The sequence below is a fragment of the Typopeltis vanoorti genome, chromosome 9 (assembly GCF_054136105.1).
Source record: "Typopeltis vanoorti isolate ZY-2024b chromosome 9, IOZ_Tvanoo_1.0, whole genome shotgun sequence".
NCBI lineage: Eukaryota > Metazoa > Arthropoda > Arachnida > Uropygi > Thelyphonidae > Typopeltis > Typopeltis vanoorti.
Window position 1 is genome coordinate 11248981 of NC_143557.1, and position 26362 is coordinate 11275342.

At 36.6% G+C, this 26362-nt stretch overlaps 1 protein-coding gene across 1 annotated transcript in view; it reads right to left on the reverse strand.

The window, feature by feature from the left end:
• Usp7 (Ubiquitin-specific protease 7) overlaps positions 1-26362 on the reverse strand; it is a 747694-nt gene that overhangs the window by 622660 nt on the left and 98672 nt on the right. The window contains exon 4 of the mRNA XM_090397965.1: positions 4633-4731. Coding sequence (XP_090254091.1) covers positions 4633-4731 — 99 coding nt within the window. The remainder of the gene's footprint in view (positions 1-4632; positions 4732-26362) is intronic.

Below are 26362 nucleotides of genomic sequence, written 5' to 3' on the forward strand. Positions count from 1 at the left end.
TGGCAGAATAAAATATACAGTTGGGTGCTGCTATAGACCAGGTGATGGAATAGATGGTGGAGATGGTATGCATAAACAAATTGATGAAATGAGTGGAAGGAGGGTAATTATTATGGGGGATTTCAACTATGGTAACATTGATTGGAAGGAGGAGAGGACACATGTGAGGAAGGAAATGGATTTTATTCAATTATTAAGGGATAACTATCTGAAACAGCATGTAATTGAAAATACTAGGGGTGTGAGAGTGCTTGACCTGGTAATAGTATCTGAGAATTTGACTGTAATGAATATGACCATGTTGCCACCTATTGGTGAGAGTGATCATAAGGTCTTGACCTGGGAGGTGGCTAAAGGTGTGAAATTTGTGATTAAGACAGGGTATATGTGGAATTACCGTGCTGGCAAGTATGACAAGCTTAGGAGATTGCTTGGATCAGTGCCATGGCATGTACAACTGCAAGGGCTGGACGTCGATAGAGCATGGGAAGCGATCAAAGAGCATTTACAGGAGGTTATGGCTGATTGTATACCTAAGGTCCGAATAGTGAAACAAGGAGGGGTTAAATGGATGAATAACACCATTAAGCTTGAGCTGCAAAAAAAGAAACAACTATGGAGGGAATTTAAAGAAAGGGGTGACCTGCAGGCACATGAATGGTATAAAGTACAGGCCAGAAGGGTAACGAGTGTGGTAAAAACAGCAAAAGCCGATTATGAAAGGAAACTAGCTATGCAAGCAAAAGAGAATCCCAAACAGTTCTTTCAATATGCTGCAAGCAAGAAAAAAACTGTACATGGCAAAATGATTTTAAGGAATGACGATGGTAAAGAGTTCACTGAACCAGTCGATATAGTGGAGTTACTGAGCGTGCACTTTGCAAAAGTATATCATCCAGGTAGTGACGTTGAAAAAATGAAGGAACCATTAGTTTATATGGGAACTGTGATGAATGAAGTGGAGGTGAATAGTCTATTACAGAACCTTAATGTGAATACATCTGTGGGATTGGATGGTATACCGGCACGGGTCTTGCATGAAGCGGCTAATGAATTATCAGTGCCCTTGACCATGTTGTTTAATCTGAGTCTCAGGTCTGGCTTAGTCCCGAAGGCGTGGAAAGAGGGGAAAATAGTTTCACTGCATAAAGGAGGATCCAAGACTATGGTTGCAAATTACCGACCGATCAGCATATCAGGAGTCGTTGTCAAGGAAAAAATACAGGAATGGATTGATGAAAATGAGATACTGTACAGAGGACAGCATGGCTTTGTGAAGGGTAGATCATAGGAAAGAGGGGAAAATAGTTTCACTGCATAAAGGAGGATCCAAGACTATGGTTGCAAATTACCGACCGATCAGCATATCAGGAGTCGTTGTCAAGGAAAAAATACAGGAATGGATTGATGAAAATGAGATACTGTACAGAGGACAGCATGGCTTTGTGAAGGGTAGATCATGCCTCAGTAACTTGCTCAAGTTTTATAACAAGGTGACGGCTGAACTGGATAAGGGAAATGGGTTTACAGTGATACTGCTGGACCTGGCAAAGGCGTTTGACAGGATACCACATGGAATTCTAATCCGTAAACTACAACATATGGGAATGGATATAGGGTTGGTGAGATGGATAGCTGGGTGGTTCATGGAGAGATATCAAAGAGTAGTTTATTCAGGAGTAGAGTCCAAAAAACGGCCTGTGACTAGTGGTGAGCCACAGGGTTCTGTTCTTGGACCACTGCTGTTTAATCTGTTCATTAACGATATAGGGAAGGGTCTAAGTGGGACAGTTCATTTGTTCGCTGATGATGCAAAGTTGGGTAGGGCGATAGTGAATGCAGAAGATGTCAAAGTCTTGCAAGATGACTTAGATAGATTGGAGTTCTGAACTAAGGAGAATGGATGTCAATTTAATGTGACAAAATGTAAGGTTATGCATTTCAGAGTGAAAAGATTGGCAGCAGTGTACCACATTGGTGGAACTGTACTCCAGGAGATTGATGAGGCCAGGGACTTGGGAGTGTTGGTGGATAGGTAGATGAAGTTTAGGGGGCACATTGCGAAAGTAGCTAAATCAGCTCATCAACTCACTTGGTTGTTGAAAAATACCTTGACGAGCAGAGAAAAACAAGTTATTGTACCTCTGTACCGAGCCCTGATAAGACCTCATCTCGACTACTGTGCCCAGATTTGGTCACCTCGGTTCCTTCTTGATGGGGAGGAGGTTGAGAGGATCCAGAGGCGAGTGACTAAGATGATAGCAGGTCTATGGAATGAACCATATGAGAACAGGTTGAAGATTTGTGGGTTGCAGAAACTAGTTGATAGGCGGAAAAGGGGAGACGTGATTGAGACATTCAAATTGCTAAAAGGATTCTATAGGATTAATTCAGATGATATTTTTGAGATCAGGACTGGTGGTGGGAGAACTAGGGGATACCCATGGAAGCTGGGAAAGAGCTTGGTTAGCAGGGGTGTTAGAGCTGGGTTCTTTACTTTTAGAGTGGTAAATGAGTGGAATAAGCTGCCAGAGTCTGTTGTGGGTGCTATGACAGTGAGCGAGTTCAAGGCAAGGTATGATAGATACTGTGAGAATGTTGAACAGCTGCGTGAACATGATGTTTAGGGCCTCCCTCCAGGAGTCCTTAGATGATGAGTCTAAGGACTCCTGGAGTAGCCCATGGTAATAATAATAATAATAATAATAATAATAAAAATGCATAGAACATAACACTGTTAAGTGCTACTTGAGTGCACTTACTTTTCGAAACTTTCAGTGCTGTAATACTGATTTGTTATTTCTCAAAATTTACCCCCTTATAAAATGAGCAAACAAAGAACATTATTTGATTTCCTAAATATAAATACAGTAAAGTTTTTACAGTAATATTTAAGTAAAGTTGATTACTGTTTTCTGATTTTTTTGTCATTACAATCAGAAAATAAAATCACTATTTTTTTAAAAAGTTTAATTATCATTATTATTATGTTACTACAAACTAGGGGGCTGCAACTACTAAAAGGTTAAGAACTGCTGCTCTATAACAATATGTATATAAACCAGACCAATAACTTGGGTGAGTAAAATATTTTTGTGGCTAGTAGTTTACACTATGTTTCCAAAAGCGTCTGAACATCCCCATAACTCTACATTGCCTCACTCTTATGATGCAGATACATGTCCGCAATGCTATAAAAGCACAGACATGTGGGCATTAGCAGTGTAGACATTCTCTGCCATCAAGAAGAGTGAAAGAAAGAGTTGAGTCCACAAGTTTGGTCATTCAATCCAAAAGATTTCTGCCACATTGCACATACATCAGTTTACTGTCAGCGAGGTTATAGTGAAATGGAAACGTGATGGAACCACCAAATCCCCTTCCCCAAACCAGTAGGCCCAAGGATCTGAACAATCAAAATCGGCAAACTCTCAAACATGCTATCCTACTAAATCGTCAAGGCAGTCTCAGTAACCATTGCAAACAACTTCTGCACGAGGTCTGGAATGGATGCCAGTGACAAAATAATTATCCAAGAGGTGTTTGCTCTTGGGTTTCATGGTCATGATGCAGCTCACAAACCCTCACAAACCCAACCAATGCCCAGCATTGTCTGGAATGGTGCAAACATCATCATCATCATCATCATTGGACTGTGGATCAATGGAAGAGGATCCTGCAGAGCAATGAATCGCAGTATACAATCTGGCAATCCAATGGAGATGTCTGGCTCTGAGGATACTTGGTGAATGATAATTACAGGAATGTCTTGTATCGACTGTGAAATTTGGTGGTGGTAGCATAATGGTCTGGGGTTGTTTTTCCTGGTTTGGACTGGGTCCACTGGTTTCTGCATCTGGATCTTTAAATGCCATTTTGGATAATTCCATTCTTCTCACACTGTGGCAACAGTTTGGATAAGCCCTTTTCTATATCAGCACAATAACACCCTGCTTAAAATGCAAAAGCCCTAGCTATGTGGTTTGAAGACACGGAGGTGGAAGAACTAAACTGACCAGCTCAAAGCCTTGACCTCAACCCTATTTAACATCTTTGGGATGAGCTGAAGCAAAGGTGGCATGCCAGACCTACTTGTCCAACTAATACCCATCAGCTGTTTGCCATACTACAGGGGGGTGAATGGAAACAATTCCAGCAGAAGTTTACCAGAACTTAGTGGAGAGCCTACTCCAGATGGTAATGGTGGTAACAACAGCAAAAGGCTGCCTGACCTTGTATTGACAGCAACACTACCGGGAAATAAACAATTGCTGTCCATACACTTTTAGCAACATAGTGTATGTTGCATTTCGAGAGCAGCTTGTGATGGGGGAGGGGGGAAGGACCTCCCATGACGAGTCTTGATTGTATGGAGAGCTGATAAAATATAGTTTTTTATTTTTACATAATCTGGAAGGTCTCCAAATAAGCATGGCAGTGGTCTCAACACCATGCAATAAAATTCAACTTCCACCTAAAAGATCTGGATAAATCTTGAATTAGTCACAACATTACATTTGTTTAGTAGAATGACTATGGATTATGTTCTTTTTATTCAATTAACACAAGATGACTGATTTGTTACTACACTGAAATTATCAAGTCAACAAAATTAATCAAAAAGATACATACGAAGATTCAGATTCTCCATTGCACTGCAAGAAAAATCCAAGGCTCTTGGTAGGCTGCCTATCTTGTCCTTGATTTGTTCTTGGCATGACCATAATTTTCCTATATATATATATTTACCAAAGATATAAGTAGAGTTCATTAATATCTAAATTGAAACAGAAAAATTACAGATTTCAAGGAGAAAATTATTTAAAGAAATCTCAATGCATTTAATTAAATTATTAACATGATAGTAATTACTTTACTAAATGAAATAACAGGAAACTATACTGAGTTTATTTGTACCAGATTGCAAGTAAAATACTTGAATTATCATTATTTGTCACTTCATAATTTTCTTTACATATATAATACAAAACGTCTTCCTGCATATCGATCACATTTGTAAAGAGACAGTCTGAGAATGCATGTATTATGCGATTTTTAACATCAACATAACTAAACAATGTAATCAACATTAACAATGCTAATTTAAGGTTTAATTTATAACTTTAATATTTTTTGTTACTTCCCAAAAACTGGAAATTAATTCTATTAATCCTTTCATTCCTTGTTACACACTGATCAGTACTCATTATGGCAAAATTATTAAGAACTACATGTCAGAGTATTAACTTGAATTTTGGATAAATTAATTACCCATCAGGAGTACATTACATCCATATATATGCACAAACAAAACAAGCTATATTATAATTTGCCAGCGTATATTACAGATTTACTAATTTGGCTAATTACTTATTCTAGTCTGAACTCTTTATTTTTAATCATAAAATGTATACATACATTTGTAAGTGCATGTGTACAGGACCTTGTAACTGCACCTTTGGCTATTAATATCCTGATTGATAACTGACAAGCAAATAATTGACAGGCTAAGCCAGTGGTTCCCAAAGTATGCACCGCGACGCCCTGGGGAGCTGCGGCTTCCTCACAGGGGCACCGCAGTTACAAAATTTTCATAATTTTATTTCCATTTTCAATTCAATGTGATAGGACGCGACATCTGGCAGACCTTGTGCAAACCAGTAACTCATTTAGTAATAACTGTTCGGAGAAGTCTCTACAAATGGTTACTGATGGAGCTATACAATAATTAAATTTCTCGATTGTTTTAGTAGTTTCTCGAACTTTCTCGGTATTTTGTGTTCATATATAAACAGCTGTCGGTTTCGTGTGGTCCTAGTGTTGAATTAGTTTTCGGAGATTGTATCAACTGAATATTGTTGTGATTTAGTCAAGTGAAGTTTTTGAAGTATTTCTTCTCGTATGTATTTTTAAAAATGGATCGGATTTTACTAAACAGTAATAAGCATTGTGAGAGAGAAAATAAAGAAGACACACAGTCAAATAGTGGCAAGAGTGTGAAGAAGTGTAAATATCGAAAATATGATGACAGTTATTTGGACTTTGGTTTTACGTCAACAGTGAAGGGAGGCCGCAGTGTGTACTGTGTATGACAGTTTTGGCACCAGAGTGCATGCTACCAAGCAAGTTGAAATGGCATTTAGAAACCAATCATCCCAGCATGGTTAGTACATCTCGTGACTACTTTACCAGAAAGTTAAAAGAGTTAAATCAACAAAAAGGTGGTTTTTATAAGCAGGCGTCAATACTAAGCAATGCTTTGCCAGCATCTTACAAGGCGTCACATAGAATCGCAAAATATAAGAAGCTTCATACCATCGAAGAAGAACTCATTCTACTGGCTGCTGTAGATATGGTGAACATTATGATCGGTGAGTCTGCTGAGAAGCTGCTTTCAAAAGTGCCTTTGTCCAATAACACAATCAGTCACAGAATGCAGCACATAGTGGAGGACCTCAATGATCAATTAATTGAAAAAATAAAAGTGAAGGAATTTGGATGGCAGCTGGATGAGGCCACAGATAATAATGATGATGCTCACTTGATTTGCTATGTATTTATTTATTTATTTATCATATGGCTTGTACACATGGTTAAAAGACAATAAGATATAATACACGAGTATAGATAAGATACACATATATGATAAAAAATAAAAAGTCTACATTCAGGCAAATACAAATATGAAATTTATGACAAGCATCAGACAGAAGATTAGTCATATTTTAACTTTTAGGTTTTTGATCCAGTTCATCACCTCTGGGAATAGGTCAAAGATATCCTTAAAGTCACCTGGATATGCTGTCAGCTCGCATTCCTGTACTATATGGTAAATGGTTTGGGTCTTGGCTCCGCAGGGACAGTGGGGATTTGGTATCTTACCCCACTTTGAAAGTAAGTCTCCACATACACCATGGCCCATACGAATTCTATGAGCCGTCATCCATATATTCTTGGGCAGGTCAAATCCAGATGGTTTTTGGAAGATGTTTATGTGATTGCGAACTTCAGGTGATACTGCTTGGGATCACAGTACATCCCAACTACTCACCATACTGTCATTCTGGCTAAGAAGATTATGGGCAGTTTTTATGGTAGGTCTTCTGGATTTTAGTCTATTAGATAAAGCATCTGGAATAAATTCATGTATTGGGAGATTTTGGTAGATTGCTATGTACAGCTTATAGATGGTAATAACATTGTAGAAGACCTTCTCTTTAGTAAAAGTATCACTGCTAATGCTAAGGCTCAAGAGTTGTTCGAGATGCCCGAGACTATTATATCCGAAAATAATTTGAAGTGGACTAAGTGTCTGTACTGATGGTACTCGTTCTATGTTCGGCTGTTATGGAGGATTGCAGGCACTTATTCGAAGCAAAGCCCATGATGCACTGTGGACCCATTGCATTATTCACAGGGAAGCACTCACATCAAAATATCTGAGTCCTACATTGAACCAGGTCTTAGAATATGTAGTGAATGTAGTAAACTTTATAAAAACTCAGCTGTTGAAAGCAAGGTTTTTCAAAAAACTATGTGAGGATATGGGATCCGAGCACACGTCTTTGTTGTACTACAGCATTTTGCGATGGCTCTCTCGTGGTAATGTTTTGTCTCGTACGTTTGAACTGCGACAGGAAATTTATATTTTTCTTAAAGAGGAAGACCACAAGTATACCAAAAATTTTGTGAATGAAGATTTTTTGGTAAATTAGCATACTTATGTGATATTTTTGAAAAGATGAATGCTCTGAATCTCACCCTGCAGGGATGCAACATGCACCTTTTAAAGTCGATTCAGAAAATTTCAGCTTTTATAAAAAAACTAAAACTATGGAAAAGAAAAATGAATGAAGACAGAGGCAAAGAATGTTTCCCCTTGTTGCAACAGTTTTTGACCTCCAATGGAGTTGATTTCTCTCGAAGTATGACATCCATTTCTGAAGAACACTTATTACTTTGGTTTGAGAAATATTTTCAAAATGATAATATCGATAAATTTGCATGGATTCAAGATCCATTTAATGCCAGTGCTCCATCTGAATTTACTGCTGCAGAAGAAGAGAATTTTACTGAGTTGTGTTGTTGGATATCAGTAAAAGATGATTATCCCCTTTTGAGTGAAAAATCTCAGAGAATTTTAACTCAATTTGCGACTTCTTATTTGTGCGAGGCTGGATTTTCGGCAGTCGCTGTCATAAAAACTAAGAATCGCGCAAAAATCAATGTGGAGAAGGAAATGAAGGTGGCTGTGTCCAGTTTGATTCCCAGATTTGAGAAAAATGTGTGGTGATCAACAGGCTCATCCATCCCACTAATGATAATTAGTTGGATTTGCTCAATTACTTTTTTTGTGATCTTAAATGTGTTTTATTTATTTTTATCTAACCCTTTAATTAAAAAAAAATTATTCACTATTTCGCAAAGTGTACTTGTTAGAATTTGACATGGGCACCTTGGGAAAACCTGGATTCAACAAGGGCGCCGAGAATCGAAAAAGTTTGGGAACCACTGTGCTAAGCCATTCCAGAATTTAACTTACGTTTGATCATGTGAAGGTGAGGTAATTGAGATCATGTTAAAAAAAAAAATTTTTTTATTATTTTTTTCCCCCCAAGAAGATCACCCTAAGATAAATGGTTGGGCTTGACAAATTAAATAACACTGTAACATACAATAGTGAATTGTAATGATACCTTTCTTCATATATATGTGTGTGCGTGTGTTGCAGATGATCACGACCTTAACACAAAAGGTGAAATGTTGAGTATTTTATCTTAAAGGTATCATTTTATATTGAAGTAATCCACTGCTTTTGACCTCTTCAGTTTTAAGGTTTCCTTTCTCTATTCAGTAACATTCATCTGCCATATTGACTGCTCTTCAAATTCTGAAACCACTTAAACATCTTCACCTTCTTATCCCTGAAGCTCAACTTCCTGCAATTCATCTAACTAAACAGTAAAGTCATCTTCCTAGGTAACCTTACTGACCAGCAGAACAAGATGCAAAAGTATATGCCATAAGCAATGATCTAATGCAAACTGCACATATACCAATCAAAATACCTCATAACCCCTCTCCACTCACCCAATATTCGTTATCTTTTCTTATTCAGTTCTCCCTCCAGAACAACAACTAACCTCTCCTCTCAGTAACTCAGACTATAATTTTGAGCAAGTTTCGACTCTTACTGAATGAACTTCCTCCTGCAATTTTCCACCTAATGTACTTTGATGCTATAAAAGTACCACATGGGATGATGTTCAGAATTTTTTTTTTTTTTTTTTTTTTTCCATGGTCAGATTACCACTTCCACTCTTCTAATCCAAACATCTGCTCTGGACATAGAAATTATATGCACCCATATGAAGGTTTGCTTCATTCCATGGAAAAAATCCCACCCACTTAACAACCAAAACATACTGCAAGAACGGACAGTTAGTAGTGAAGGGGATCAATCATTCGATGCTGTTGGCACACACTCTCCCTCGATGAGTCTTTGGATTCTCTGGAGGTGTCAAATAATAATAATAATAATACTGCAAGAATTCAAAATTATACTGAAGCATACAGTAAATGCAAAAGCCATCAGCAAATCCAAATTGGACTGTTGGCCAATAGCAGAAAACACCTCCTGTCCAGAGGAATTCATGCCTTCTGGCTGCCTGCAAAGACCAGCGAATACAACTTCTGCTCACCTGCACTTCCCTCCTCCTATCTTCTCCATATGGAACCATTTAGCACCTGAAGATAAATCTAAAGGAGAAGTGATACTTCCTGGTATCATGTCTCCAACTCCTGCACAAATGACCAAGGTAAATTACCTCGTACCACATCCACAATAAGAGATAGAACCATATCATTATTATTAACATCAGGTCTACATCAAGTTAAAATACTCATCATAGGAAGTTCATACTCTTGCACTAAAAGATCAATGAATAGTGCATTAAACCCATTGTTTCTGCGCTCACCAATTAAAAAGTAAAGTATTCCACATACCAATTACTCTCCAGCAAAAAATCTACTCATCACTCCCTTGCTTACACCCTTCTTCAACAATTTCCAGGGAAAACCTCTTGTTCTAACTTTGCCTCAATCTACTCTAAGCAAATTCTCCTCCATATTAATCTGATAAAAACCCCTCACCAACTTGTCTCAATCATGTACCCTCTCTATCTAATTCACAAGGCTCTGCAAATTGCATTTGCTCAATAAGTATAATAATTAATTTCTTGGTTTATAACCCATGACACCTCTCTCATCTATGACTTCCCCACACCTCCTCTTCGATCATCTTTATAATCTTTTACTCAAAATACCTCCCCAGACTCAATTGCTTCCCATATATATGCTTCTCACAGATTTTGGCAAAAAGACAGAAAAATACAAAATAACTTAGACACTGAAGATTCTTCTGGTACACTCTATATCTTCCCAAATGTTGTGTTCAAACTAACACACACTCCTATATCATCTTCACAATTTTTTATATGATGGCACCTATGCAAAGAATGGAAGCAATCATATATTCAACCAACTTCAAGAAAGGAATATAATGGTTTGCCATCAAATAACTGACTGATTTCCCTCACCTCATAATAGTAACATAATCCGTGGTATTTACAGGCCTTTAAGGCCTATGAACTACCCAGATTGGTTTCTATAACCATAATTTTAGGGTGGAGCGCAAAATCTGACTGTCACCTCTTCGTGGTGCCCTCTGGATAATCTAACGATAGCAGCATTTCTTTTTTCCTCCATCATGGAGGAAAAATTCTGAATATTTTTACGTATTAATTATGCTTGTTAGTTTTTGTTTTCATACACGCAGTGTCTGCACTTGTGATGTGCTCGTTATGAAAATGTTATATTAGAGGTAATATATAAAGAAGTAAAAATATTGAAGTACTTACTAAACTGATTATTTGTGTTACTTATAAGAAAGTTTGTTGTATTTTAAAATGTTGAATTTTGTGTTTGTGAAAGACTTTCTTTAGCGCTGATGGATATAGCGAGTCAGCCATTTTATTGCAGTGCGTAGTTTCTGACTTTTGTGAAGTGCGCATGCTCCCGGAGAGAATTTGATGTGTGATTGACAGCTGACAAGGAAAGCGTTGCGTATCCAAGTTACAGTTGTAAACAAGAGAGCGTTCGGAAAGTTTTTAGAACACTGGCCGAGATATATTCAAGTTGGAAGGAACTTGATTTTTTTGTGCGACAGTCAAAAGGAAATTTCATAATGTATTCCGAAAAGGGAATAGTGAAAATAATAGGTTTCAAGCAGGAATAAGTAAAGAATAAAAAGGAAATCTTGAAACTATAAGTTTTTATAAACTGGCCGAGATATATTCAAGTTGGAAGGAACTTGATTTTTTTTGTGCAGCAGTCAAAAGGAAATTTCATAATGTATTCCGAAAAGGGAATAGTGAAAATAATAGGTTTCAAGCAGGAATAAGTAAAGAATAAAAAGGAAATCTTGAAACTGTAAGTTTTTAAGGTGGAATAAGTTAAGACTGTCAATTTAGTATTGTGAATGAAAGGAGAACTTGTTGCTTACATTCTAAAGTGAATGTTTTTCTTAGAGAAAATAATGATAAGGAAGTTTTATAAGTATTAAGAATGCCTGAAAGTGAAAGTTTAGAAAATATATTGATTAAGAAGATTTTTAGGTATTAAAGGTGCCTGATCTGATGAGTATTACTACTAAAAGGAAAACAGGATATAGTCAAGAAGACTTTATGTTACATTGATTGATGAAAAGGATCCTGAAAATGAAGTACAGAACCTTGTAACTTCTGGAAAAGAGCCTTAACAGAAAGAGAAAAAGACTATGAACATTTTTTTTTGTGATTGTGAAAGAAAAAGTGTTTAGTCTTAAGAGTAAGTTTATATTTTTAAATAAGGCCTTGGATCCATATAATCTGTAGTTATAGTTATGTATTATTGCTAGAAGTGTATATATATTGTTTTAGTTTTATTAAATGTGTTTATTTTGTACTTGGTATTGAATCAATGATTAGTTGGATTCTGAAGGAGATAGTTAAAGTCATTGCACCAATTGGAGTGAACTTTTGTGCAATATAATAACATATAGGGACACTCGGAGTCAAAATAAAAATAATTGTTAGTAAAAGAGATTTATATAATAAATCACCTCATAAGTATATAGTATAATTATTAACAAAGGCACAGCCGGTAGACAAAAAAGTTAATATACTATAGAGGGAATATATAATATAGTAATAAAAAAATAACAATTTCTTTTTTCCTCCATCATGGAGACAAATCTCACTGGTTATAACTATGCTACCGCGTACGGGGCAGCCGATACAACTCTTGATTTGGAAATTATGTCAGAGTTGAGAAATGAGCAAATCATTCTACCCATTACAAGAAATATTAATATAATCCAATGTAATTTAAATGGTACTGTTACTCCAGCAAGCAAATAAAAACTAAATGAACTATTACTACTAGCTGACAAACATGATGCTGATATTATTTGCTTCCAGGAAACCAAACTTTGACAAACCAGCAGACAAAACATTAAAAACTATGATATCATACGACAATATAGGCCTACTGACCAAAATGGAGGAGGGCTTCTGACACTAATCTGAAACTTGTGATATAAAGTTGTTGAACTAGACATAGTAGCAGAAGGAACTGAAATACAAGGAATCCAAGTACTGGAACCAACTAAAAGACCATTAAACATATTCAATTGTTATTATCCTCCTAACAAACCTGGCCCAAATCTTTCCAGCCTATCCCAACTCATTGAAGAAAACTCCATTTTCTTAGGAAACATGAATAGCAAACACCTGTTATGGGATTCTGAGGAAATAAACTTAAGAGGAGAAAACCTGATTAATCTCTCAGATGAAACAGGACTAATAACTCTCAACAGAGGAAAACCCACTTATCTGTCTCATTCTTATGATACAAAAGATGCCATAGATATTACTGCGGTGTCTCCAGATCTTTATGACAAAGCTATTTGGTCTGTTTTGGAACCACTAGGAATCGACCATACCCCAATATTAACTAACCTAAACCTAAAAATGACCAAACCCACCCAAAAAAGAAAATATCACTGGAACTTCCAAAAGACAAATTGGGAGAAATATGTATGAAGTAAACAAAATGCTGAAAGATCACACATACCATGATTACCTAGATAAAGACTACATAACTTGGAAGAATATTATCCTAAATGCAGCAAAGAAAAATATTCCAAAGGGCTGCAGGAGAAAAGTTATTTCAAACTATACAAAGGTTCACCAGGAACTTGCCTTTAAAATAACTAACAGAAATGAATTATTTAACATCTTAAAAATCGGAAACCCTACAGAAACCAGGATTAAGTACACAATAAATGCTGACAATTAAACAAAAATATATTACAAAGAACCAGTTGGCAAGAATTTTGCCATAACTTAAATTCAAACACTTCTGATACCAAACTTTGACTACTAATTTACAAAGAGACCTACCAAAGGCAAGTGAGACTAACACGCTAAAAGATCCAGATGGAAATATTAAAATTGGAGACAGGGAGATCACAAATACCCTGGCCTTTCATTTTCAAAATATAAGCAAACTAGAGATGAATACTAGCAAAGACCATCAAATATCAAAACAGGCTCAACAGCAGAAAAACGCTACAAATTCCCCAAAATATAAACACAAATTATTCTCAGACCCATTTACAATCTCTGAATTGAGAGATGCCTTGGAGACTAGATATAAATAAATCATGTGGACCAGATAACATACAAGGAATTATGATCAAGCATCTTCCTCCTCTAGCCCTAGACTGGCTGCTTCAAATATACAACAATAGCCTAAAACAAGGAAAGGCTCCAAAAGACTGGAAAACAGCCACAATCATACCAATTTTGAAGCCTAACAAATCTCAAAACCAACCAGGAAGTTATTGACTAATTTCACTGACCTCGAATTCCAGGCAACTTGATGGAAAAAATGATACTCCAACGTTTGAATTACTATCTAAACAAAAATAATATACTACCACATTTTCAGGCTGCCTTCAGAAGAAATCACTCAACAAACTGATCAACTTTTCCACTTAACCCAGTCAATTCAAGATAACTTTCATAACAAACTTACCAAATCCACCACTGCAGCTTTTATAGATTTTAGCAATGCCTTTGACAAGGTGTGAAGGCAGAAACTCTTTTCCAAACTTTGTCATGGAAGGGAAAGTTCTACTGGATTTATGACTTTCTAAGAAACCGAATAATTCGAGTTAGAATAAATAATATCTTTTCCAAGAAAGTGAAAATAAGGCAGGGATTCCCTCAAGGCAGCATTTTGAGCCCACTCTTTTTTTTCCATCTACTTAAACGACTTAGATAAAAATATAAATAAAGAAACAAAGATGGGATATGTTTGCAGATCCTATTTTCAGCTCACAAGCAGAAGCTTGTGAGTTGAGAATATGAGAAACTTTTTTATCCTGTGCGAGATATCTGCAAAACTTTTTAATTTCTTTTTTCATAAAGAAAAATCAGAGGTGCAAGATATATGTGAGGACGAGTGAGATTCGAGTAAATATAGTAAAAGAATATAAAAATGAAAATGCAGAATTAATGTTCAAATTCCAAAATGTTATATTAGCTTGTTGTGAGGATTTCACTTAGGTGAAATCCTCACAACAAGCAAAATGTTTACAGACTGTACCATTAAAATCAAAAATAACCTGAAAATTCAGCTTGAATTAACACTTTCCAGGTATGCATTAACCACACTAATCAGGTAATTGCTATATTATTATTACTATTATTATTGTGCAGGCACCTCTGTGGAGATCAAAGAATCATCATGGGAAATCCAAACTACCCACAAAATCTATAATACCTCTCCTTGAACAAACCACTAACAACTGACTCTGGCAACCCATCCCATTCATTCACAACTCTAAGCGAAAAATCTAGTTCTCACACCCTTACTCAACTTCCAGGGATGACAGCTTATTCTGCAACCTATAGCCAAGTGCTGAAACATTTCCCCTGCATCAGTCGTATAAAACCTTTAAGTACCTTAAATGTTTCTATCATATCGAATCTTTTATGCCTATCAATCCACTTTCTGAGGTCTCCACACACCCTCAATCTACCCTTATAGCGAACATTACACAGACCACGAATCATCTTGGTTGCTCACCTTTGAATCCTTTCCACAACTTCATCATCCCCAAGAAACCCAGGAGATGAAACCCACAGTAATCCAGATGTGAATATATGAAGGCCTTATAAAGAGGAATAATAACTTTCTTATCTCTACTTAGTGTGTTCTTCAACACCCAAGTAATCTTATGAACTACCGTAGCAAAATGTCCTCTAAATTCTCTCTCTACCAACACCCCTAAATCCCTAGCTTCATCTATTTCCTGGAATACACTTCCATTAATGTGGTACACAGCATGTAATCAGTTTATCCCAAAATGCATAGCTTTACATTTCTGCACATTAAACTGACACCCATTATGTTTTGCCAATACTGACAGCCTATTTAAATCACCATATAAAATCCACCTTGATTCACTACTGCTCTACCTAATTTTGCCTCATCTGCACAGAACTAAATATTTCCTTTCAGGCTATTTCCTATATCATTTATGTACAAATTAAACCATAGCAATCCTAGCAATGAACCTTGCAGTGACAACTAGTCATTAGCTTTGCCTTGAGCTCAGCATACTACTTTTTGATATCTGTTCAGCAACCACTCTCTCTCATCCACATAAGTGTCACATCCATTCCCATAACAGTTCCATGTGGAATCCAGCCAAATGCCTTTGAAAAATCCAGCAGAATCATCATGTAGCCATTTCTTTTATTCAACTAAGCTATCGCTCCATTATAAAAAGTCACTATTATAAATCATCATCATTTTCCAGATATGTACCCTCAAGAAGTATACAGGCTACTATGACAGCTACATGATTAAGTTTACATTATTGTTGATCTCCTATTCACAATTTTCCTCCAAACTGGTCTATTACTTGTTAGCACTCAATATTATCATATCTAACATTTTGTGCTTCTAAGACACTTCTGACTGCATCAATTCACCTAGACCTTGGTATTCCTCTGGGTCTCTTTCCTGACATCTCAGCATCACACTGCTATCAATATTAAGTTCATTTCTAATATCTTTATTTTGAATATGATTCTGCCATTGATGCCATCTGTTCACTCCCTTAATTTTTTCAGAACAAATGCTTTAGTTTCAAGTGCTTTATTTCTAACCCAACTCTCAGATCTATAACTTAAAACTGGTTTGAACTCAGCCTTGTATACTGCTAGTTTCATGTTTTAGCTAATTTCTCTTAATCCATATAAATTTATTCAGTTGGCTACTCACCATACCAGCTTTGCTTTTTCTGTTGTCTATTCCAGATATAACTTGCCATCTTCACTAAAAACCGTGCCTAAACAGCTGAAATATTTTAATTCTTCAACAGGCTCTCCATTCAGAATGCAACTGATGTATTTAATATTGTTGCCTATTGTCATACAGGGTGATCGCAAAGTCGTGCAACCCAAAAATAACACATTTCAAGGTTAATTACAGGTATATGAAAAATTAAACAGCTACAAATACAAGTTATAATTGGATTTTTATAACAAAAGAAGAATAGGAACTTCATTATAGTATATGTTGAAAGTGGCCACCTCTTTCATGAATACAAACTCATGCTCTTTTTACCAGGATGCCTTTTTATCATTATGAAGCACCTGCACACAGATGTTTTCTATCGCTTTTAAAATGTTCATTTTAGTTCATGCAGTGTGAGGATTATTTCGATAAACAACACCTTTGAGATTCCCCCCCCCCTCCCCCGAGGAAAAAAAATCTGCTGGTGATAAATTTGGGGATCTTAGAGGCCACAATTCTTTCGAAATGAGATGGTCATCGAAAAATTCTAGCAAAAAATGTACAGTACTATAGAACATGTGGCACTATCTTGCTAGAACCAATAATGGCAATCAATGACATCAAGCAGTGCCAGAAACTGTGTGATGATGTTTTGGCAGATGGTACTATTCACCATAGTTTCAAAGAAAATGGGTCCCACTATATGATGGTATGATATCGCACATAAAACTTCAATTTTTTGAGAATGCAGAACTTTTTCATAAAAAGGATGTGGATTTTCATATGACCAAAAATCCTATTGTTTGACTATTCTCATACCCACTGAGGTGAAACCAGGCCCCATCACTGAAGAAAACTGTATCAAACATCTCTAAACTACATTCTTCAATGAATAAGCATAACCATCTGCATAAGATAATACATTTACCTTTATCTAGGTCCTTCAGTTCATGGACTGAGTGCATACGATATGGATGAAAATGTAACAATCTTGCAGCTTTCTGAGCACTACCATATGACAATGATGATTGCATGGCAGATTTCTTTCAGAGCTATTTGTATCTGCAACAGATCCAGTTTCCTGAAAATGCTGCACTGATCTTGTTATCGTTGACTTTTGAGGGACTGCTGTACCCAGATTTTTCTCGCAAACTTTCTCAACAACACATGTGCAAGAGCAATTAGCAATTCCAAAATGAAAACTTATTGCAGCTGGAAAAAAAGACATTTCACTTCCACAATGAACAAAGCTACACTGAGAACCTATATGTGTCACAGTGAACTCGGCATCTCCAATAATTTGTAATAATATGATGGAAGTGGCATCTAGTAGTTTAAAGAATAATTTGGAAACAATTGGTACAAATTCAAACTTTCGATTGCACAACTTTACAATCACCCTGTAGTTTTGGTCTTTTTAGGTCCTTCATTGCTGAATTTCATGCCAAATTGTTATAGTTAAAGAATCCTGGAGACTTGCAGTGTTTAGAAGTACATCTGCATAAAGCAAAGCGATAAGTTTAACATCTCTAATTCTAATATCAGGTCTAATTATTATTATTACACGACACCGCCAGGGAGGATACCTACTCTACATCTCTCCGTCTCTGTCATCATCTACACCAGTGCCATCTACTGCCCACCACCACTAGTATTTTCACAGACAATCACAAACATCCATGCCCGTGGTGGGATTCGAACCCACAGCCTTTTGGCTGGAGAGCCGATATGCTAACCACTCGGCCAACCAGGCTGGCAATGCCACTTTCTTTCATAATGTGATCCATATAATGATGAATAAGAGCGGAGATAATGTGCATCCTTGTCTTACACCTGATTTTACAACAAACCACTTCCTATATTCCCTTGAATTTTAACTGCTGGCTGACAAATTTAATACAGACTATTATAAAAAGTGAGTAAATTACTAAGGCATGACCACCACTTCACAAAGTCATATTGCACCTCACAGAGTATCATTCTAACTCACCCATTCTTGAATTCTCTTTATGACTAATTTTTCCAGTACTTTTAACACCACTCCTGAGATACCGATTGGTTTATAATGTGCAACCACAGTCTTAGAATCTCCTTTATGCAATGGAATGATTTTTCCCTCTTTTCACTCCTTTAGAAGTCTGCTAGAACTGAGACTTAAAGAGCCTAGTCAGAGGCATTCCTAGTTCTCTTGCACATTCGCACCAAAAAATAGCAAGGTAATATATCACTTAATCCAACAACTACATTTACATTGAGATTCTGCTTATCCTAAGAACCTCCAATTCAGCCACCACTGTACCCGCATAAGTCTGTCACATATATAACAGAATTAACCTCACTTGGATAATATACCCTTGCAAAGTGGTCACTCAGTAACTCAACTATTTTATCTACTTCTGTCACTATGTGACTCTCAACACTTAAGATTATTCTTCTATAGTCATTTTTCCTCTTACTTGCCACATTACAACTCTTTGGGATTTCCCTTGGCCTGCTGGGTTAGCTTGTTCTCATAATCTGATTTTTCATTCCTTACCATGCTGGTCACCTTTCTTGCCTGACCCTTGTACTGTTCATGAGTTTGCTGCTCACCTGTCTCCTTAGATATCCTATAGAACTTTTTTTTTTCAGCTCATGCTTAATGATATTTCTTATCTAACTCCTACCTGATTAACTTTCCTTAAATTAGGTATACAGTTTAATACGGCTTCCCCTAGATAGTCCCTAGCAATCTCATGCAATATCATGTCATGGTACAGCTTCAAGCTTGTCATAATCACTGGCATTTGGTTCTACATATACTTTTTCTTAACAGAATATTCCTCATTTTTTATAATCTCCCAAGTCAAAGGCTGTATGGTCACTTTCTCCAATCAGGGGCAACTTAGCCACATTAGTTACAGACAGCTCTTCTGATCCTAAGACCAAGTCCAAAACTCTTTCACCTCAAGTCCACCTCCATCACATGCTGTCTCAAGTAATTCATCATCATCAAATTCCTGACATGTACCCTCAAGGGGTGTACAGGATATGATAGTACTACATGAAAAATTTACATCATTACTAACTTCCTATCTACAATTTTCCTCCAAATCAGTCTGTCACTTGTCAAGACTCCAATCTTATCATTATCAGATCTTATATTTCTATCATCTAAGGCACACTGTACCGTATCAATCCACCTATATCTTGGTCTTCCTCTGGGTCGTTTTCCTGCCAACCTGGCAGAGAACACTTGTTTTACTAATCTTTCCTCGCCCATTCTGTTTAAGTGACCATAGCACTTGAGATTAGCTCTGCTAATGCATTCCTGGATGCCAACAATGTCAAGTTTTCTTAATATCATCGTTTTTGATATACTGGCATTGATGCCATCTGTTCATGCCTCTAATCTTTCTCAGGACTCTCATATCTGCAGTCTCTAGTCTTTGGTCTAGTGTTTTACTTCTGACCCAGCTCTCAGATCCATAAGTTAAAACTGGTTTGAACACTGTCTTATATACAGCTAATTTAGTGATCCGGCTAATTTCTCTCTTATTCCAAATGAATTTATTCAATTGACTTCCTACCATACCAGCTTTGTTGATTCTGTTGTCTATTTCCATATTTAATTTACCATCTTAACTAAAAATCGTGCCTAAGTAGCTGAAACGTTTTACTTGTTCCACAGGTTCCCCATTCACAACACAGTTGACATTTTCAACAATTCTACTTATTTCCATTGTCTTTGTCTTTTTAATGCTCACCTTCATACCATATCTATCACAACAGTTATTCAATTTAGTCAGGGATTCTTGCAAACTTGTAGCGGATTTATTTAGAAGTATAACATCGTCCGCAAAAGAGCTGACATTAACATCTCCAATTCTGATATCATGTTTAATACCGCTTTCCTTCATAATGTGATCCATATAGATAATGAATAACAGAGGGGATAATGCACATCCTTGTCTCACACCAGATTTAACATTAAAACCACCTTCCTGTACTTTCTTCAATTCTAACTGCAGACTTAAAACTCAAATACAGACTAAGTATTGCTTGATATAATGCCCCATTGACACCATACAACTGTAGCACATTGAATAGCTTCTCTCTCTTGGCACCTTGTCATATGCCTTTTCCAGATCGACAAAACTTAAATACAGATCTTTGTTATATTCCCATGCTTTCTCAACTATTTGTCTTAAAGTGAAGATCTGATCCTGACAGCCTCTATTTGGCCTGAATCCAGCTTGTTCTTCACCAAGCTTTTCTTCCACAATCCTTCTCAACTGTTTCTCAAGTATGCTTGCATAGATCTTGCCAGGAACACTCAGTAGTGAAATACCTCTGTAATTCTCACATTCAGATTTATTTCCCTTTTTATATATGGGTACTATTAGAGCTCTATTCCAATTATCGGGAATTCGTCCCTCTGTCCAGGCTTTCTGAACTATGCAGCCACTGTAAGACTTTTATACCACCATATTTCAGCATTTCTGGTCGAATATCATTTCGAATATCTGCTGCCTTTCCACATTTCAAGCCTTTGATGGCTTTTTCTACTTCAAGTATGGATATGTATTCCTGACTGTGTCTGCTGTGTGTTTTTTACCACTGTGCTATCACTGCTTGTTTCATTTAGCAATTTTTCTAAGTAATTACACCATACTTAAAGGATATTTTTTTCTCCTGTTTTCATGTAACCTTTATCATCTCTAACTCCTTTTACAGCACTCTTTCCTCCATTTCTAAGCTTCTTCAACAACCTCCAGAATATCTTACCACCTTCTTGATATTTATATTCTATGTTCTTGCCAAAGTCCTCCCATGACTTTTGTTTAGCTAGTTTTACACAATGTTTAGCTTTCTTACATTTGTCCCTGTATTCTCTAAGAGCACAAGCTGACTTATTTGCCAGAAACTTTTGATATAGTTTCTTCTTTTCCTTCACTGCCTCTTTAGCTTCCTGTGTCCATCATGGAGTTCTGATTTTTCTATCCTTGCAGACAACCTCACCACATGCCTCTCTGACTGATTCAATCAGGGTTTTCTTCAAGGCTTGCCACTGAATCTCCAAGTGTTTGGTTCCTGTTCTCAAATTCTTTCATTTTATCTTCAATAATCTTTCTGTATTTTAGTCTACAGTTCACATCTGAGAGCTGCTCAACTTTTATTCGCTTTACAACTTTCTTACACATTATTCTTTTCAATACGAAATTCAATTTTATCCTGCTCAAGACTAAATAGTGATCGCTTCCAATTTCAAATCCTTTGTGCACCAGGGAGAAAACATCACTATCAACAATAACATAGTCAATGAAACTTTTCTTATTCCTTGAATCTTCTCTACATGTGAATTTGTGCACATTTTTATGTTGGAACATGGTGTTAGTAATACCCAGTCGATGACCTGAGCAAAAATCCAACAAGTATTTGCCATTATTATTGGCTTTGCTCTTTTCTCCAAATTTTCCCAAAATATTTTTGTATGTCTGACAATCATTTCCTACTCTGCTATTTAGATCCCCAACAAGGACCAACTTTTCTTTTTCATTGTGTCAGTTGCTTTTTCTAAAGCATCAAAAAATTCCTCCACTTCTACCTTAGTAGAACCTTCTGTGGGACCATAGGCACAAATAAGTCATTGTCCAATTCCCCATTCTGATATTTGCCCACATCACTCTACTTGAGACTGCCTGCCATTCAAGAAGATTAGTCTTGTATTTTGTGTTGAATACTATGGCTACTCCTTCTTTTCCTTGATTGTCATTTCCTGAATATAACATTTTGTATTTATTGTTCAGAAAGATCTCACCAGTTTTTGTCTTTTTTGTTTCAGTCACCCGTATTATGTCGATCTGGTACTTATCTAATTCCTCAGCCTCAAGTAATTATCTCTCACTAATTGTATAAATTCCATTTCTTCTGCCATGTGATTTATCCTCCTTCCAATCTATATCTCCATTGTTAAAGTTCACTGTAATAATCAATTGACCTGCACTCGTATTAATTTGCTGATGAATGTCTTCCAGGTCATCCATGGAACAGCCTGGCCTAAATCAGCAATCAACCATATTATTACTATTATTAAGAGAGACCTCCAGAGAGTCAGAGACACATTGACAGAGGCGACATACTTGACGCACCAGCTATCATACTTATTCTTGAATTCATTCACACTGCCTGCACTCACAACATCCAATGGCAATCCATTCCAATTACACACCACCCTATGAGAGAAACATCTATCCCTCACCCCTTCTTAAAAGCATTCATTCTCAACTTTCAAGGATGTCTTCTTGTCCTTTCACCCACCCTTTATAAATTGAAAAATTCCATCAATTGAAATCCTATATGACCATTCAGAAGTTTATAAGTCTCGATCATATCACCCCTCTTTCTCCTGTTTGCTAGTGTCTGCATTCTACAAATTCTCAATCTGTGTTCTTAATCAGTATTACATAATCCTGATATCATTTTAACACTCTTCTTTGCACTCTCTCCAATATATCAGAATCACAACAGAAACCAGGAGACCATCCCTGGATACAATAGCCCAAGTGAGGTCTTATCAAGGTGTTGTAAAGAGGCAAAATGACATCCTTATCTTGTGAACATTCACTTCAGCATTGCAATTATCATTTAAGTTGTATTTGCAAGCTTTGCTACATGAACCCTGAACTTCAACTTCCTATCTACTAACACTCCAAGTTCCCAGGACTCATCATTTGCTTCAAGCATAATCAAACCAACATAATACAACACTGGATATCTAATCACACCAAACTGAATGACTTTACATTTACTGACATTGAACTGACATCCATTTTCCCATGCCCACAATTCCAGCCTATTGAAATCATTCTGCAAGTACGGCATATCAGCAGCATTCCTGATTACCCTACCTATCTATGCATTTGGAAGTGATCACCATTTAGTCTTGAGCGAGATAAAATTGAATATCATCTTTAAAGAAGAATATGTAAGAAAGCTTTAAAGCAAATAAATGTTGAGCAGCTCTCAGATGTAAACTGAAGACTAAAATGCACAAATATTATTCAAGAAAAAATGAGAGTTTGAGAACAGGAACCAAACCTCAGAGATTCAGTGGCAAACCCTGAAGAAAACACTGATTGATTCAGCAATAGAGGCATGTGGTATGGTTGTCTACAAGGATAGAAAAATCAGAACTCCATAGAGGACACAGGAAGTTAAAGAGACAGTGAAAGAAAAGAGGAAAGCAAATCAAAAGTTCCTGGCAAATAAGTCAGCTTGTGCTCTTAGAGAATACAGGGACAACTGTAAGAAAGCTAAACTCTGTGTAAAACTAGCTAAACAAAATTCATGGGAGTACCTTGGTAAGAACATAGAAAATAAATATCAAGAAGGTGGCAAGATATTCTGGAGGTTGTTGAAGAAGTTCAGAAATGGATGAAAGAGTGCTGTAAAAGGAATTAGAGATGATAAAGTAGACATGAAAACACCAGAAAAGGATATACTTGAAGTATGGAGTAATTATTTCGAAAAATTGCAGTGATGATAACACAGTTGTAAAACAAAAACTGCCCGGGCATGCAGTCAGGAATACATATCGATACTTGAAGTAGAAAAAGCCTGAAATGTGGAAAGTCAGCAGGAATAGATGATATTCAACCATAAATTCTCAAGTATGGAGGTATAAAAGTCTTACAGTGGCTGCACTGCATAGTTCAGAAGGCCTGGAAAGAGGGCCGAATTCCAGATGAATGGAGTAGAGCTCTCATAGTACTCATATTTAAAAAGGGAAATAAAACTGAATGTGAGAATTATAGAGGTATTTCGCTAGTGAGCATTCCTGGTAAGATATATGCAAGTATACTTGAGAAACGGTAGAGTAGGATTGTGGAAGAGAAGCATGGTGAAAAATAAGCTGGATTCAGGCCAAATAGAGGCTGACAGGATCAGAACTTCACTTTACAACAAATAGTTGAGAAAACATGGGAATATAACAAAGATCTGTATTTAAGTTTTGTCGATCTGGAAAAGGCATATGACAAGGTGCCAAGAGAGAAGCTATTCAATACGCTACAGTTATATGGTGTCAATGGGGCATTATATCAAGCAATACTTAGTCTGTATTTGAGTTGTAAGTCAGCAGTTAGAATTGAAGGAAGTACAGGAAGGTGGTTTTAATGTTAAATCTGGTGTCAGACAAGGATGTACATTATCCCCTCTCTTATTCATTATATATATGGATCACATTATGAATGAAAGTGGTATTAAACATCATATCAAAATTGGAGATGTTAATGTCAGCTCTTTGCTTTATGTGGATAATGTTATACTTCTAAATAAATCGACTCTAAGTCTGCAAGATTCCTGGACTAAATTGAATAACTGTTGTAATAGATATGGTATGAAGGACCACATTAAAAAGACAAAGACAATGAAAATAAACAGAAACACTGATAATATCAACTGTGTGAATGGAGAAACTATATAACAAGTAAAACATTTCAGCTACTTAGGCATGATTTTTAGTTAAGATGGTAAATTAAATATGGAAATAGATAACAGTCAACAAAGCTAGTATGGTAGGAAGTCAACTGAATAAATTTGTATGGAATAAGAGAGAAATTAGCCAAAACACTAAATTAGCTGTATATGAAGTATTCAAGTCTATTCTGAATTATGGATCTGAGAGCTAGGTCAGAAGTAAAACACTAGACACAAAGAACTTGACATTGTCAGCATCCAGGAATGCATTACTAGAGCTAATCTCATCTCAGGTGGTATGGTCACTTAAACAGAATGGGAGAGGAAAGATTAGCAAAAGAAGTGTTCTCTGCTAGGTTGGCAGGAAAAAAAGACCCAGAGGAAGACTAAGATATAGGTGGGTTGATACAGTAAAAAGTGCCTTAGAAGACAGAAATATAAGATCTGATAATATTGGAGTCTTGACAGGTAACAGACTAATTTGGAGGAAAATTGTAGATAGGAAGTTAGTAATGATGTAAATTTTTTATGTAGTATACTATCATATCCTGTACACCCCTTCAGGGTATATATATCAGGAATTTGTTGCCGAGCTTTGCATTATCTGCAAATAGCTGCATGTCGCTTGTCAAATCCTTCCCAATATCATTAATGCACAGATTGGATAACAGCAGACCAAGCACCGATCTTTGTGATACACCACTCTCTTGCATAATAAGATTACACATCCATTTGACCCCTACTGTATTTATTCTTCGAACTCTAAGGAAACATTTTAATATTGCATCATTTAATTATTTTTCAGTCCGAGCAGTTAGCCTCGTGGCTATGCGCTTTGCAACTATATGCCTGGTGAAGGAGTCTCCTAGGTTCGATTCCATCAGTGACGTGTGGAGCTGAAGGATCTTCCTCGGCCATAGCCAAGTTAGCCTGTCCTGGGCTTGGACAGTAGGGTTTTTTCCCCAGTTTATCCTGGGGTTTTTTTCATTCCACAAAGCAGGCAAACTGGCCTTGAGAACTCAACCCTACGGACATAGAATATACTGGGGCGTAGGGTGACCACCCTATCCTGTGAATGGTTTGAGGTACGATGATTAATAAACCCTTGACACTACAAGGTGAAAGAGGGTAAAAGGAAAATGAGAATGAGATGAGATTAATTATTTTTTATACACTTCCCACATGCTGTCGATATCCTTCCCATCGAACAACTGATAGCTTGGTACAGAACCCAACATACCCTTCAGGTTGTCATAATTTCCTGCTTTGTAGTTCAGCATGTAATCTTTTCTGAATGGAACATTTATAAACTTAACCACTTCCCAAGTGAGTAATGCATGATCACTGTCACCAACCAAAGACAGAATAGTTACATCTGTAATTAAAAAGCCCTCTGACACTATAATCAAATCTAACACTCTTTGACCTTGAGTTCCTTCTCTCACATGTTGCTTGAGAAAGTTGTCCTGGCAACAGCTCAATTAATGCA